General features: G+C 33.3%; 1 protein-coding gene across 1 annotated transcript in view; it reads left to right on the top strand.

The window, feature by feature from the left end:
* Positions 1–14567, top strand: part of LOC143078825 (ATP-dependent RNA helicase DDX1-like) — a 231487-nt gene that overhangs the window by 37061 nt on the left and 179859 nt on the right. Inside the window, exons 17-19 of the mRNA XM_076253811.1 lie at positions 685–783; positions 2804–2944; positions 7965–8039. Coding sequence (XP_076109926.1) covers positions 685–783; positions 2804–2944; positions 7965–8039 — 315 coding nt within the window. The remainder of the gene's footprint in view (positions 1–684; positions 784–2803; positions 2945–7964; positions 8040–14567) is intronic.

Genomic DNA, 14567 nt, shown 5'->3' with positions numbered 1-14567 from the left:
GTATAAAAATAGAAGTCCTGGTTTTATTCCGGAATAGTCTTGAAAACAAATAGGCTTTTGTTGGATAAAGCTTTATTAGTTTGACCTTGTGGTAATGTTTTATTTCCTGAGAAGATTTTGATGGAATTACATTGGAATTTGATAGGATTAAAAGGAACCATTAAATTTAAAGGCTAGGGATTATTTGGACTTGAGGGAAAAACAATAAAAATCTAATTTATTATACTGTGGATTCATTTTTATTCGTGGTATTCCAATTTTCCTGGTTTTCGTGGGTCACAGTAAACCAAAATAATAAATTGGCTTTTCATTTTTTTTAGGTGGTCAATTATCTGAGTTATGTTACAGATCTTAAAGCTAAATTAAAATAATGGAATCAATCAAATTTATTTCTATTTTGAAAACAAAAATCATACTTGAAAGTAATAAGTTCTATGTTATACATTTTTACATATTTTATACATTTTCTACATAGTTTAAATATATTTTTTGGCCTATGAAACTATAAAATGATGGATTCAATGTACTGAGATATGCCACAGTAAATTAGTCAGAATTAGGTCACACTGACCTACAATGTATGTTTGCTTCATTTAATAGGTTGCAGGTGTTTGTTTATGCTTAGATTTACTACCGGTAGTAATTTATTATTTCTTTCATATTTATATTTTTGTATATTTGTAGGTAGATATTGTAGTGGGTACCCCAGGACGTTTAGAAGATTTGATATCTACAGGCAAACTGACATTACATCAAGTTAGATTCTTTGTCCTTGATGAAGCAGTAAGTCAACGTCCTGTAATAGCTTCATTAAACCACAAATGTTGTCTGTTGAGGTCTATGAAAACTCCAATGATTGTGTATGCTATAACTGATATAAAGAAAGAAGACATGGTGATAGTTCCTATTGCAGAAACTGATTACTGTCAATTCAGATATATTTGCTATGTTTTAATTTTTGTGAAATTTATAATAGGATAAGTGTTGCTAAAAGAACGTACATTTTGAATTTCAAAAACAATACTTTTTTGCATTATTTATTGCAATAGTTAATCGAAATCCCATTTTTGTCCAAGTCAAATATTTGCAATGATAGATGCAAGCACAAATTTCTGACAGTAACTGATAGTTAACAACCAGGGAAAAGTTGACCTTTTAAAAAGATGATGGACATTAGTTTTGCTTAGTAAGAAACTGTTTTAAAACATGACAGTTACAACAACTTTAAACCTAGTACAAATACTAATTATAGTGTGAAATTATGGCTTTGACACTAATTCACAGTTTGCTTGCTTAACATAGAAATAATATGTAAACAGAAAGAATATTGTTTTCCTTAAATGCATATTGCTGTTTTATGGTTGAATTGTCAATATCCCTTCTCACAATCAATTTTAATAGATATAAGAAGATGTGGTATGGGTGCCAATGAGACTAGTCAAAGTAAACCATGATAGGTCTTAATTTCAACACAGAGCTTTGGCTCACAACGAAAAGGAAGCTTTAAAGAGCCCCAAAAACTGACATATGTATAACCATTCAAAAAGGGAAAACCAACGGTTAAATCTATATAAAAAAGACATAAAAAAGCACTGATATAAACAACTATTTTGCATATTTGACAAAAATTATGTTCGCAGAGTTAATTAACTCCCAAAAATTTTTTTGACCCATTTAATTTAATTTGATGAAAAAATCATAAAAATACAACCATTTACTTGTAATCGTTTTCTGTGATAAGAAATTGTCGTTGCTGAAATGCCATCCAATTATTTTGCCATTCTGTAAACAACAAATTCAGTTTTAAAGTAAATTTATTGTGTTGTTCCATTATTATTAAATGTATTTTTGAGACCTATTTTAATTAGACTTGTTGACAAACATGGTGTAATTAAGGCTTGATTATGAAGTCCAGACACGTTGTAGCTAGCAAAGTTTATTAACACTAAATTCAATATGAGATGTTGTTTAGAAATCATTGAAAAGGTTAATAGAACTTTTTCTTTGTAACATCACTACTATAAAACATGAATCAAGAAATAAGATAAAAAAGAGGAAATGAAATATGTAGTTGATTTAGGAAAATTATGTGTATTAAAATCAGTACATTGCTGCCTTTATAACCTCTGAAGTATTAAGGTTTATGGAAGTTATCCAAAGATCACCTAATCCCTGAAAAATTGATTTGGTTTTATAAAATTATTTCCTTATTTGAACATTGTTAATTCAGAATTATTGCATACATTTGTTATTGCAACTTTTGAAGAATGGAAACAAATAAGAGATTGATTATTACAATTTTGGGATCGAAAAGGAACAGATTTTTCTGTCTGTGTCTCTATGAAAAACAAGGAGATGAGATATGATTGCAAAAAAGGGGCGAAAAATACCAGAGGGACGGTCAAAATATAGATAAAAAATAAACTGACATCCCCATGGCTAAAAATGAAAAAAAAATTAAAGATGATTCTGTTTTTTCTTCATATACATGTAAAATCCCCAAAAAGGCAAGGTGTACATTAGTAAAAAAATGTCTAGTGGTGTGACAAATGTCTTATTCGTTACCTATTTAAAGGACATTGTTGTGAACTCATTTAGTTCTCATTCTCTCTTTCAAACAAACACTTGTGTTTTTATGTGTAGAGTATTTGTCAATGAGACAGTAACCAAATGACAAAACAACAAGACTCTACAGAGTTCAACCTTCAACAATAGACTGTTTATATGCCATATACGTATGTTTGAAATGCCAAAATAAGGATTAATGACAGCATCAATAACTACTGTTGTTTTATTATATCAGGATGGATTGTTGTCTTCTGGTTATGGTGACCTAATTAACAGATTACATGGACAGATTCCCAAGGTCACAAATGACGGGAAAAGATTACAGATGGTTGTTTGTTCTGCAACACTTCATTCATTTGATGTGAAAAAAATGGCTGTGAGTTTATCATATTTGAAAATAATAATGTATTGTTTTTCTCGGCGTTTTGCATTTGAGCTGATCTGCAATTCATTTACATCGATTTTTTTTCCCTTTGCGCCGTTTTTTTTCCAGGTAAATTACAGGTCAATAACAGTTGAATGTTATTTTTCGTTTATCATTATATATAAAAAAGAAGATGTGGTATGATAGCAAATGAGACAACTCTCCACAAGAGACCAAAATAACACACAAATTAATAACTATAGGTCACTGTACGGCCTTCAGCAATGATCAAAGCCCATACTGCATAGTCAGCTATAAAAGGCCCTGAAATGAAAAAGGAAAACAATTCAAACGATAAAACTAACAGCCTTATTTATGTACAAAAAAAGTACGAAAAACAAAAAGGTAACACATAAACAAACAACAACCACTGAATTACAGGCTCCTGACTTGGGACAGGCACATACATACATAATGTGGTGGGGTTAAGCATGAGCTCTTCCTTTAGGCAGTTACAAATGTTATGAATTGTACATCATAACATGTATACAACTGTTATTCTCTGCTCACCACAGGTAGGTGGAAGTCAATTTAAAAGCACTATGTTCACATACTTTAAAATCAAGAAGTAAAAACCAAAGATAAAAGCACTCTGTTTATACCTATAAAATGAGAAATTAAAAATCTGTTTACAACATTAAAATCTATAAAAATGGAGTGCATTGAAATCATAGATCTGTTCTTGCTGAATATTTATAGGCAATGCATCTAATATATTTCTTTCTTGTGATTTCGTCTCTTCTGTTGTAATTGTCAATAATGAAGTCCTCGTCTTTCTCTGGTTCACAAAAATTGGATTTCAACGAATAAATTAGAATCCACGTTACATCTGAGACCCTAAAATTATAGCAAAACTTTAACAATACATTTTATTGTCCAGCTTGCAACTTATGTTGCAAAAAGCTTGACATAGGGATAGTTATCCGGCGGCGGCAGCAGCGTTAGCTAACTTCTTAACAGCTTTCTATTTTAGAAGGTGGAAGACCTGGATGCTTCATACTTTGTATATAGATGCCTCATGTTACAAAGTTTACGTCAGCCACATGTCCAATGTCCTTGACCTCATTTTCATGGTTTAGTGACCACTTGAAAAAAAAGTTAAAATTTTTGTAATGTTGAATTCTCTCTTATTATAAGTAAAAGGATAACTATATTTGGTATGTGCATACCTTGCAAGGTCCTCATGCCCGTCATACAGTTTTCACTTGACCTCCATCTCATTTGGATCAAGGTTAAAGTCATATGAAACGAGTGACTGGTGAAAAATAATGTTTATCCAATTCTTGAACCAATGCATGTATATACCATAAACTTAGTCCTCTGTGCACGATTTTATCATTTTTAACGCAAATATATCGTATAATCATAATTTTTTTCTCTCTCTGTCTGTTACGAGTTAACAAATATGGCTACTCATTAAATGCCGTGTTTTGAAGCCGAAGTTTACCGATTGACACTTTATAGTAAACAAATATCAAAGAGCATTGGTATTCAGCATGTGTTTAACATGTATAATCAGTTAATTGTTTATTATACCCCCGCTTTAAAAAAGGGGGGGTATACTGTTTTACCTCTGTCTGTCCGTCCATCAGTCCGTCCATCAGTCCGTCCGTCCGTCCGTCCGTCAGTCAGTCCGTCCCATGAAACTTTTGTCACATTTTTCTCAGGAACTACACATCCACCCTTTCTGTAATTTGGTATCAACATTTATATATGTCAGCCATACCGTGTGATGCGTTTTCAGATTCATCACTTGACAACTTCCTGTTTACCGAACACTTGTCTGATTTTACACATGATAGCCAAGTTGAAAATTTTCGTCACATTTTTCTCAGGAACTACAATACAAGGATTTCTGAAATTTGGTTTCAGGATTTATATAAGCCAGCTATACCGTGTGATGCGTATTCAGATTCATCACTCGACAACTTCCTGTTTACCGAACACTTGTATGATTTTACACATGATAACCAAGTTGAAAATTTTCGTCACATTTTTCTCAGGAACTACAATACAAGGATTTCTGAAATTTGGTTTCAGGATTTATATAAGTCAGCTATACCGTGTGATGCGTTTTCAGATTCATCACTCGACAACTTCCTGTTTACCGAACACTTGTATGATTTTACACATGATAGCCAAGTTAAAAATTTTCGTCACATTTTTCTCAGGAACTACAATACAAGGATTTCTGAAATTTGGTTTCAGGATTTTTATAAGTCAGCTATACCGTGTGATGCATTTTCAGATTCATCACTCGACAACTTCCTGTTTACCGAACACTTGTATGATTTTACACATGATAACCAAGTTAAAAATTTTCGTCACATTTTTCTCAGAAACTACAATACAAGGATTTCTGAAATTTGGTTTCAGGATTTTTATAAGTCAGCTATACCGTGTGATGCGTTTTCAGATTCATCACTCGACAACTTCCTGTTTACCGAACACTTGCATATTTTTACACTATTAATATTATCCACCTGCGGCGGGGGTATCATCAGTGAGCAGTAGCTCGCAGTTTCACTTGTTTTAATGACAGATCCATGCGTATTGCGATCACCGAATTTTTTACGAGGAGGGTCACGCTCAGGTCACTATGCATACGGAAAATATGTCGGCGAATTGCTTCCTGGAAGCAAGCAATTAAAAATAAGTAAACTTCTTCTAAATGTGGACAAATTAAAGAATTTTCCTCAGAAAAAAGTATATGTACATAAGTTGTAAAATGAAAACTATCCATTTAGATATAAAAAAACAGATTCATATTTTTTTTAATTTGAGGTTTCTTATGACTTTAAGTTTTGGTGGTCAAGTCCATATCTCAGATACCATAAACAATAGGTTTAGTAAGTTCGGTGTATGGAAGGACTGTAAGTTGTACATGTCCAACTGGCTGGTGTCTTATGACCTTGACCTCATTTTCATGGTTCAGTGGTTATAGTTAAATTTTTGTGTTTATACCCCCGCTTTAAAAAAGGGGGGGTATACTGTTTTACCTCTGTCTGTCAGTCCGTCCGTCAGTCCGTCCGTCCATCAGTCCGTCAGTCAGTCCGTCCCATGAAACTTTCGTCACATTTTTCTCAGGAACTACACATCCACCCTTTCTGTAATTTGGTATCAACATTTATATATGTCAGCCATACCGTGTGATGCGTTTTCAGATTCATCACTTGACAACTTCCTGTTTACCGAACACTTGTCTGATTTTACACATGATAGCCAAGTTGAAAATTTTCTTCACATTTTTCTCAGGAACTACAATACAAGGATTTCTGAAATTTGGTTTCAGGATTTATATAAGTCAGCTATACCGTGTGATGCGTTTTCAGATTCATCACTCGACAACTTCCTGTTTACCGAACACTTGTATGATTTTACACATGATAGCCAAGTTGAAAATTTTCGTCACATTTTTCTCAGGAACTACAATACAAGGATTTCTGAAATTTGGTTTCAGGATTTATATAAGTCAGCTATACCGTGTGATGCGTTTTCAGATTCATCACTCGACAACTTCCTGTTTACCGAACACTTGTATGATTTTACACATGATAGCCAAGTTGAAAATTTTCGTCACATTTTTCTCAGGAACTACAATACAAGGATTTCTGAAATTTGGTTTCAGGATTTATATAAGTCAGCTATACCGTGTGATGCGTTTTCAGATTCATCACTCGACAACTTCCTGTTTACCGAACACTTGTATGATTTTACACATGATAGCCAAGTTGAAAATTTTCGTCACATTTTTCTCAGGAACTACAATACAAGGATTTCTGAAATTTGGTTTCAGGATTTATATAAGTCAGCTATACCGTGTGATGCGTTTTCAGATTCATCACTCGACAACTTCCTGTTTACCGAACACTTGTATGATTTTACACATGATAACCAAGTAAAAAATTTTCGTCACATTTTTCTCAGGAACTACAATACAAGGATTTCTGAAATTTGGTTTCAGGATTTTTATAAGTCAGCTATACAGTGTGATGCATTTTCAGATTCATCACTCGACAACTTCCTGTTTACCGAACACTTGCATATTTTTACACTATTAATATTATCCACTTGCGGCGGGGGTATCATCAGTGAGCAGTAGCTCGCAGTTTCACTTGTTTGGTCTGTGTTTCTCATACTTTATGCAATAGATCTACTATATTCGTTGTTTTGAATGATTGTAAGGTGTACATGTCTAGCGGGAATTTGTCATCTGACCTTGACCTCATTTTCATGGTTTATTGGTCTTTGTTTAGTTATCTTGGTTAATGTTAAGTTTATGTGACAGTTGTATTAAAGCTTTATATTTAGGACTATCAACATAATATCCATGATTAGTAAAGAAGAGGCTCCTGCAGGGTCAACAGCGACCTGCGACCTCTGGGCTTTTTAGAGGCGACTTCTGACCTGAGGGCCTTCTAAAAACGACTTGCGACCTGTAAAATTTGGAAAAAATGACCTCCGACTGACTTCCGTTCTCTGTGTTGGGAAAAACGACCTGCGACCTGTACATTTCCCTTAAAAACGACCTCTCGACAAATTTAAAAGCGACCTTCCGACCTGAGGGGGGTACCCTGTGGGAGCCTCAAAGAAGGCGAGACATTTCAGCGTGTGCATTCTTGTTATAAAATCTTTTCTGATAGCAATATGGTACGATGGTGCTATAAGGATCTGGGTATGATACAAATAAACTCGTCATAGATATCAGGACTAAATTTTATATATACGCCAGATGTGTGTTTCATCTTCAAAAGATTCATCAGTGACGCTCGAATCCAAAAAAGTTAAAAAGGCCAAATAAGGTACGAAGTTGAAGAGCATTGAGAACCAAAATTCCAAAAAGTTTGCCAAATACAGCTAAGGTAATCTATGCCTGAGGTAGAAAATCCTTAGTATTTCAAAAAATTCAAAAATGATTATTATAAACTGGCATAGCTAAACTACAGTAACTTTTTATCTTGTTTTTTAACAGGAAAGACTTATGTACTTCCCGACCTGGATTGATTTGAAGGGAGCAGACGCTGTCCCAGAAACTGTTCACCATGTGGTAAGACATTCATATGTTATGATATCCAATTAAAACCTAGTGGCCAATTTCAAGTAGCATATTTCTTTGAAACAGAAAATTGTCTGCATTTTCTTATAAGACAATTATTTACTCGGAAAATATTGGTGTAACAAAATCGATAAATTACATTGGGCGGATTCAGGGGGCCCTGGGGCGCTGCCCCCACCCTTTTTGTGGAAAAAATTTGGTTGATTATATAGGGAATTACTGAAGCATGACTGGAGCTGCCCCCTTGATTGATCACGAGATGGGGATGAAATATTCAGGCTATGCTTAAAACGCTGTCTAAGAACGCAAATCGCGGGATGTCACAAATTTTTGTGATTAGAAAACCGTGGATTTTTTTTTATTTATGCAGAGACTTTTGTCAGGAAATTTGGACTGTGAATGATATCTAAAGCGCAAGAATCGTGGAACACATTGGTTCAAAACCAGGGCTTCCAAAACGGTCATATATTCCGGACATTTGTATTATGTCCGGTAAAAGTCTGGCTGGGCAAAGCATGAAACGGTCATAAACATTTTAGTTTTCAAGGCGTTTTCGGTCATTTTAACATAATTCACGATCTTTTTGACCCAACCTTTTGCCTTTAACATCCACACATTTCCGGTCATAAAAGTGACATGATGATTAATTACTATCAAAACAATCCCTACTTCAATACTTTCTAATTTTAATCAAGGCTAATTAGTTGTTGGACAGGTGATATCTACCTGTTCAGGTGACAGGTAAACTATGTTCAGTACCGGACATCGTACAAATTACTTTTCAGCGGTTTGTAGCTCATTGAGTTAGTCCAAAAGATTAAAATTATAAGAAATTAGTTTATCTACACTATTTGATGAAAAATGTTAAAAGGTTTAAATGAAAAATCGTCAGAACTACGTTGAATGAACTAGAACACGTGTGCGCATGTGCAAAGGTGGGAAATTTAATTATGCATCCTTTATTTCTTCAAAATGCTAAAATTATCATTGATACCTGCATCTAAACGTTCATTTCAAGTATTTTGTTGAAGAAATAATGTGGAAAGAGCTTCTTCACTCAGTCATGCTTTGTAAACGTACACGGATTTTACGTATCCGTTTATGGTCCATGTTTTACCATTGTCAAGTCAACATCCGGTTTTAGAAAAACGTGATTTTAAAAACGAAAATAAATTTTTTGACATGTCATTTTGCACAAATAAAGAGTCTATGGCAGATATGAGCACGCTGATGTGCACACTTTGAATGATGCACTACCAATTTAGCAGTTTACATCCAACCATCAAATTCATATCAAAGTGAAGTTTAAAATCGTTTTTTAATCTAATGTCATTATCATTGGAATGGCCATCTGATTACCATAATTGCCTTTTGTGACTAAGTCTTAAGGGATTAAAATCGGGATCAGATATAAAATGTCCGGCTGGCTCAAATGTTTTTTGGAAGCCCTGTTCAAAACATGTCTGGATTAAAGAAATTGACACAAGTACGAACTTGATAGATTTATGTATGACCTTATTTTGATTTTTGACTTAAAAAAAAGTCGACAAACATAAGCATTTTATTATAGCAAGCCCATTTATTGCCCATGACAAACACCCCATTACTGGTTTACTCTTATAAATTTTTACTTGGACGGAGAGTTGTCTCATTGGCACTCATACCAGATCTTCCTACAGTCTGCACAGAAAACTTTTTCATCTAGCAGTCCAGAAACAAAATATCAAAATTTATCCCTATATGACTATATAAAATTTAGAAAATTTTCACTAGTCCAAATCAATATTTACTAGTCTGGGGCATCGGACTGGTGGCTAACTATGCAGACTGTTCCTATATCTATATAAAGGTTTTGACTTGACAAGCTTTTTGCACAAGCTTTGAGAACAGCCCTTGTATACCCTAAGTTTTTTCTGTGTCAGCGTATATTTATTCCTCTTAATTAAAGTTTGATAACATACAAATATTGCTCAACTGACACTTGTTGCTCTATGTATATCTGCACAAAACTGAAACAAGTTGGTATTGCTCAAATCTTGCAAAACTGACAGTTTTATAGCTAACTATACAGTATTGGTTTTGCTCATTGTTGAAGGGCATACAGTTACACATAATTGCTTAAATCTATATCATTTGAATTTTGGTTTTAAAGTTGTCTCATTGGCAATCATACCACATGTCCTTATTTTTATACTGTCTTCTGCTAGAGTCTGTTAGACTGACATTACATATTATATTGTCTAGCAAAACTGACTCCTATGCTTGTCCTTTACTAAGATAGAAATTTCAGCTGTTTCTAAAAAATTACCTGTATATTTTTTTTTTCAAATTTGTATTTTATGAAGTGTCTAGTTTTTAACATCTTTCACACAATTAATTGAATGTTTAAAATTGATTGTGGTCTAAGTGTATTTAGTTTTACTTGCCTTGAATTGTCATTTTATTCCTTGACAGCTGATTAATTACAACCTGTACCCAGAGCTGCATTATTGATGCATTAGTTCTGTAAAACATCATGCTTTAAATGGTATGATGAACTCAACAATAATACTGTTACCATTCAGAGAAACACGTTTAAATATGTAACTGTTTCACTTTCAATGGATTTATATTGTCAGATAGAAAAAAAATATAAACAGCTGTAACAGGTGCAATATTATTAAAACTGCATTATTGCATTTAAAAAAAAATCACAAAAATTAAGCCATGTTCAGTGTGAGTCAAGGCTCTGTGTTTAAGACCTGTAATTCCAATATTAATGGTTTACTTTTACATATTGTGACTTGGATGGAGAGTTGTCTCAAGTGTCGTTCACGAAGCCATATATGTACACTATAGGTATGATTTTTTCATTAAAGTTGCAATAACTTCTAATGGAAACTTTAACGTGATATTTATAGAGTGGTTCATTGTAATGAGTATGGTCTTCTGACCTATTTAATCTAGCTTTTAAGACATTAAAACCAATTTATAAGACTATTAATTTCTATTATTTTTGTCTTAATGAGAATCTTAGAAGATACTGAATAGCTCCAATACTCCATTTGTAAAATTGAAATGGATATTTACCGAATCCGAATGAAATTGGACACAAATCTTTTGGATAAGTTTCCAATTCAATTAACATATGGAGATTAAAATAAAGTTAGGAAAGTAAGACTTCATTGATTCATTAATAGGTTTTTATGAAAATTGTTAAACGAAAGGAATTTGGTATTTTAATCTGGATCATAATATGTAAAAGTAAAAACCTTATAACCATTGATTTCTCCTTCGTATTGTAATAAAATCGTTTTAAAGAGGAAAACATTGTTTTTGATATAGCTATCTTGTCCTTTTGTAACCATGTAATGTTATAAGCCGTTTTTATGTTTAACAAATGGCCCAACTGTCTGTCTTAGATTTTTTTTAAAGGATTGTTTGATACTAAACAACTCATTAAACGTTATGATGACATTTACTGCTAGTTCCATGCAACTGGTTAGCTTGAGGATCAAAGTTTAATAAAAAAAAAAAAAGACTATAAACTTTAATATTGTTGGAGAAAACACAATTGCACAGAGAGAACTGGGATATATTTAGTAAAGTCTTTTGAATTAGCTGTAAATCATGTTTGAGTGTTGATTTCAACAAATCACACAATGTATCCAATCTTGCAGTGCATTAATTTTTGTTTTAAACTTATAATTCTTTAGGGTTTTTATAGAAAGTAGACTTGATTATCATCTATTAATTGCTTAAGACCAAGGTTTGTCTTGCATAGATCAAAAGTTTTTGATCTCATTTTCATGGTTTAAAGACTTACAAAAGTCTGCCATGTGTAGGTCAATTTCTCAGTTTCCATATCTTCTTGTCATTTTTTTTCCCCATGAAAATTTCGTAACAAATTGAACAAATCTGAGATAATATAGAATCTAATTGTTATATTTTAAAGAATAAGCCGTCATGTCAGGTGGTTACTTGTATATTGTGTTTATGTCAAGATATAAGAAAATATCAATGACCTCTCAGGATTAAGATTGTTTTGACCATCACTCTCGGACGGAAATATTTATTATGGATCAGGATGTCCTTTGTCATTAGAATAGATCGGAATTATTTGACTGACCATCATAGATTACTGTGTTATTTTGTGTAATCCAATTTATTGAATGGATAAAATGTTTTGTTCGATCAATCATGTAAATTGTCCCTAATTTTGACAAATTGATGTCCAACCGGGACAATTCAAAACATTTCCGTTTTCATGATCAAATGAAGACTTGCGTTATTATATATCAATGTAGAGTCTGGTGACAAATGACAGATTGGAATGATTTCCGCTGACCACCGTATAAGAATAACAAATTATTGTAATCGTATAATTGGTGTTGTACAGGAAACATGATGTTGTGATCACTAAATCGTCTGGACACATCACATGTTTCAAGTTGATCGTAGACATTGATACAGGATATTAAGCGGATTAATTTCACAGAATTTTATTTTAAAATATCCTTCTCTACAATGCTACATGATATAATAAGCATAGATTATAAAATTGAGAATAGAAATTATGAATGTGTCAAAGAGACAACAAACCGACTAAATAGCAGAAAACAGCCAGGAGCCACCAATGGGTCTTCAACACAGCTAGAAAGTTCAGCACCTGGAGGCCTGCTTCAGTTGGCTCCTAAACAAAAATGTGTAGTAATTCAGTTATATTGCTTACATTAACCTCTCTTGAAATAGAAATAAAATAAGTGTTGCCATGCATTTTACTTGCCTCATGGAGATATAAAGATTTGATTCACCAAGAAAAGTCATATTTATAAACATTGCATTCCCTAGGGTAAGGGAAATAAATGTTTTATACAACTATTTATTATTTCTTTGACTTCTAAAAAATATGAAAATAGAATAATGCAATGTTTTATTTTAAGGTGGCTCGTGGGTGCAAAAATTTCAGCAAAAAATTAAACCTTAATTTTTTCATTACAAATTTTATTCATTACACTATAAGTTATTACTTTATGATATGGTACAATAAACAACCCAAGAAATCGATTCGGTTTGGCCCCAGATGACTTTTAAAATGTTTGTATCATTGCAAAAGCTCCAAATTATCTCCCTTTGGTGCAAAAATGCCATTTTTTGGCATTAAATTTGAAATATCTTTTTTAACTCATCGGTGACCTATATTTTTTATTATTGTTTTCAAATAAGTGGTACATAAACTAAATAATTGTAAAATTTAAGCGATTTCTGTAATTAGGTTACTTTTTAGCTCACCTGGCCCGAAGGGCCAAGTGAGCTTTTCCCATCACTTTGCGTCCGGCGTCCGTCGTCGTCGTCGTCGTCGTCCGTCGTCCGTCGTCCGTCGTCGTTAACTTTTACAAAAATCTTCTCCTCTGAAACTACTGGCCCAAATCAAACCAAACTTGGCCACAATCATCATTGGGGTATCTAGTTTAAAAAATGTGTGGCGTGACCCGGTCAACCAACCAAGATGGCCGCCACGGCTAAAAATAGAACATAGGGGTAAAATGCAGTTTTTGGCTTATAACTCAAAAACCAAAGCATTTAGAGGAAATCTGACATGGGGTAAATATGTTTATCAGGTCAAGATCTATCTGCCCTGAAATTTTCAGATGAATCGGTCAACCCGTTGTTGGGTTGCTGCCCCTGAATTGGTCATTTTGAGGAAATTTTGCTGTTTTTGGTTATTATCTTGAATATTATTATAGATAGAGATAAACTGTAAACAGCAATAATGTTCGGCAAAGTTAGATTTACAAATAAGTCAACATGACCGAAATGGTCAGTTGACCCCTTTAGGAGTTATTGCCCTTTATAGTCAATTTTTAACCATTTTTCATAAATATAAGTAATCTTTTACAAAAATCTTCTCCTCTGAAACTACTGGGCCAAATTAATCCAAACTTGGCCACAATTATTTTTGGGGTATCTAGTTTAAAAAATGTGTGGCGTGACCCGGTCAACCAATCAAGATGGCCGCCACGGCTAAAAATAGAACATAGGGGTAAAATGCAGTTTTTGGCTTATAACTCAAAAACCAAAGCATTTAGAGCAAATCTGATGTGGGGTAAAAATGTTTATCAGGTCAAGATCTATCTGCCCTGAAATTTTCAGATGAATCGGTCAACCTGTTGTTGGGTTGCTGCCCCTGAATTGGTAATTTTGAGGAAATTTTTGCCGTTTTTGGTTATTATCTTGAATATTATTATAGATAGAGATAAACTGTAAACAGGAATAATGTTCAGCAAAGTTAGATTTACAAATAAGTCAACATGACCAAAATGGTCAGTTGACCCCTTAAGGAGTTATTGCCCTTTATAGTCAATTTTTAACCATTTTTCATAAATCTAAGTAATCTTTTACAAAAATCTTCTCCTCTGAAACTAATGGGCCAAATTAATCCAAAGTTGGCCACAATTATCTTTGGGGTATCTAGTTTAAAAAATGTGTGGCGTGACCTGGTCAACCAACCAAGATGGCCGACACGGCTAAAAATAGAAC

Source organism: Mytilus galloprovincialis, chromosome 6 (assembly GCF_965363235.1).
Source record: "Mytilus galloprovincialis chromosome 6, xbMytGall1.hap1.1, whole genome shotgun sequence".
NCBI classification, from domain to species: domain Eukaryota; kingdom Metazoa; phylum Mollusca; class Bivalvia; order Mytilida; family Mytilidae; genus Mytilus; species Mytilus galloprovincialis.
This window is presented reverse-complemented; position numbering and strand designations above follow the sequence as displayed.